Source organism: Leguminivora glycinivorella, chromosome 9 (genome assembly GCF_023078275.1).
Source record: "Leguminivora glycinivorella isolate SPB_JAAS2020 chromosome 9, LegGlyc_1.1, whole genome shotgun sequence".
In the NCBI taxonomy this organism is placed as follows: Eukaryota; Metazoa; Arthropoda; class Insecta; order Lepidoptera; family Tortricidae; genus Leguminivora; species Leguminivora glycinivorella.
The window spans coordinates 6,638,758-6,642,190 of NC_062979.1; the positions used below are offsets into that span (position 1 = coordinate 6,638,758).

General features: G+C 44.9%; 1 protein-coding gene across 1 annotated transcript; it reads left to right on the top strand.

Moving 5' to 3' along the window:
* Positions 1-909: 909 nt before the first annotated feature.
* LOC125229826 (pheromone-regulated protein PRM7-like) lies at positions 910-1,572 on the top strand. Its single transcript, XM_048134767.1, has one exon. It carries the CDS (start codon positions 910-912, stop codon positions 1,570-1,572), a length of 663 nt encoding a protein of 220 aa, XP_047990724.1.
* The last annotated feature ends 1,861 nt before the right edge of the window (positions 1,573-3,433 follow it).

Below are 3,433 nucleotides of genomic sequence, written 5' to 3' on the forward strand. Positions count from 1 at the left end.
TCAGGGGGTCACTGCGAATTGAGGTAATCCAACAAGTCTTCCGGTTCTTCACAGTTTAAGGCTTGGGCACCATTGCGAACCGATTTATCTACTATTCCATGTACTACACACTGAACAGCCTTCTTTCCTTTTATCTCACACCTGTTTAGCAATGACAACTTGTCGTAAAAATATTCGCGATAAGGCTCAGCTGCACGCGTAGTTCGAGCTAACATTTCTTCGAGAAGCCGACCATAATTCTTCTCATTAGGGAAAGCCTTTTTAAGTTTAATTTGCCAATCCTCCCAGCTGTAAACAACGGATGGTAAAGACTCGAACCATTTCTTTGCAAGCCCTGAAAGTTTTTGGAGTGCGAAATGTATGGTCTGCTTCTCGTCCCAGTCGTATATTTTAACACATTCGTTAACTTTATGAATCCAGCTATCTATACTTTGTGCTTTGCTGGAGGGATCAAATTCTGGCACCACATTATTTAATTGACTGTTATTCAAGTAATGTGCCTTATCTTTGTTTCCCCCCTGCAAAGAACTAATAAGCTGTAGTACCTCATTGAAAGTAGCTCCCTGCGATGCGGGCGGAACTGTCGCAGCTGGCGATCTTGTCTGCGCCTCTGGTACCTCGGATGGTTGTTCCGGCGTGGCAACGTCGGCTGGCGGGGCAACATCTTCAATCATCCAACCCGCCGCTGGAACTCTCTTGCGGATTTTCTTTCTTGGTCCTTGGCTCGAAGACAGCACCTCTAGTCTCCGCCTCTTCTGTGTAACATGACGGTGATCATGTCGTGGCCCATCAGAGGCCTCATCTTCTGTCTCGGATGCCATAACCTCGGGATAAAGTTAAAAAAAATAAAAGCTACTATTCCCGTTTCCGGTTCTCGATTCTCAAGCTTGCATCGGATTTCATAAAGTTATGCGATGCGATAAGTCTACATTTGAATCTACGATCGAGTATACGATCGAGTCTACGATCGAGTCTACGATTGAGTCTACGATCGAGTCTACGATTGAGTCTACGATCGAGTCTACTATAAAGTCCACATTCGAATATACAATCGAGTCTACGGTCGAGTCCATCATGGAATCTACGATCGAGTCCACATCGGAATATACAATCGAGTCTACTATTGAGTCTACGATCGAGTCTACGATCGAGTCTACGATCGAGTCTACGATCGAGTCTACGATCGAGTCTACGATCGAGTCTACGATCGAGTCTACGGTCGAGTCTACGATCGAGACTACTATAAAGTCCACATTCGAATATACAATCGAGTCTACGGTCGAGTCCATCATCGAGTCTACGATCGAGTCCACATCGGAATATACAATCGAGTCTACAATTGAGTCTACGATCGAGTCTACGATCGAGTCTACGATCAAATCTACGATCGAGTCTACGATCGAGTCTACAATCGAGTCTACGATCGAGTCTACAATCGAGTCTACGATCGAGTCTACTATCGAGTCTACGCTCAAGTCTACGCTCGAGCCTACGCTCAAGTCTACGATCGAATCCACATTAGAGTATACATACAATCGAGTCTACTATCAAGTCTGCCATCAAGTCTTGTAATTGTCATCCGACTGATGATGACCAGTTAAATATTCAGTTAAATGTTCTGCTAAAAGCAACACACGTGGTCGCATCTGAATAAAATAATCGATCATAGGCGCACATGGCCGCACACTAGTCATAAGCTATTTGTTCCACTACAGGCGCACATGGCCTACTAGCAACAACGCACATGGTCGCATACTAGTCATAAGCTATTTGTTCCACTACAGGCGCACATGGCCTACTAGCAACAACGCACATGGTCGCATACTAGTCATAAGCTATTTAATCTACTATAGGCACACATGGCCTACTAGCAGCAACGCACATGGTCACACACTAGTCGTAAGCTATTTGTTCTACTATAGGCACACATGGCCTACTAGCAGCAACGCACATGGTCACACACTAGTCGTAAGCTATTTGTTCTACTATAGGCACACATGGCCTACTAGCAGCAACGCACATGGTCACACACTAGTCGTAAGCTATTTGTTCTACTATAGGCACACATGGCCTACTAGCAGCAACGCACATGGTCGCACACTAGCTATCAACTATTTGTTCTACTATAGGCACACATGGCCTACTAGCAGCAACGCACATGGTCGCACACTAGCTATCAACTATTTGTTCTAAACAAGTCTTCCAACTGCATTGTACTCGTAATGTTACACAAGTTAACTTCTCATCTTAGTAAGATACGTACATAAAACTTTTGTTTTTAAAATTGCAGCAAGGTAGTATTATCATGGCTCACTTTTAATAATTAACATACCTTGCTTTGTCGTTGTTCGTCCCCTCTTCTGAGATTTCGCGCACTCAAACACAGTCTTAGTATTTCAATTATTACTTTATTCCGATAAACAATTACAATTAAATTATTAACATCACCACTTAGGAACACGTCCGTACACTTCAACTGCTACCAAAGAATGAATCTCTTTTAAAAACAACATGGCGCCTTCCGACCGAACCGGAAACGAGTCGGATTGGCCTTTCGCAATGCTCGCCTGTGATTGGCTGTTTAGAGCGGGCTGTCAAAACTAACGTTAGTGTTGCCAATATTAATAACTCTAATTAAAAAGGTTGCCAATTAAGAAACCATTTCCGAAAAATCATAACACTCCAAACCCGCGTTCCCCTAGGAATAGCCAGGGTTCAGCATCAGCTCTACCTTGGTTACTGCTCACACAAGTACTCACCAAGACAAGTCCGGTGAAGAAAACAGCGCTTGCCTATGTTACTCCAAACCCGCGTTCCCCTGGGAAAAGCCAGGGTTCAGCATCAGCTCTACCTTGGTTACTGCTCACTCAAGTACTCACCAAGACAAGTCCGGTGAAGAAAACAGCGCTTGCCTATGTTACTCCAAACCCGCGTTCCCCTGGGAAAAGCCAGGGTTCAGCATCAGCTCTACCTTGGTTACTGCTCACTCAAGTACTCATCAATACAAGTCCGATGAAGAAAACAGCGTTTGCCTATGTTGCACGAAACCCGAGTTCCCTTAGGAGTAGCCAGGGTTCAGCATCAGCTCTACCTTGTTACTGCTCACACAAGTACTCATCAAAACAAGTTCGATGACGAAAACAGCGCTTGCCTATGTTACACCAAACCCGCGTTCCCCTGGGAAAAGCCAGGGTTCAGCATCAGCTCTACCTTGGTTACTGCTCACTCAAGTACTCATCAAGACCAGTCCGATGACGAAAACAGCGTTTGCCTATGTTGCACGAAACCCGAGTTCCCTTAGGAATAGCCAGGGTTCAGCATCAGCTCTACCTTGGTTACTGCTCACTCAAGTACTCATCAAGACAAGTTCGATGACGAAAACAGCGCTTGCCTATGTTACTCCAAACCCGCGTTCCCCTAGGAATAGCCAGGG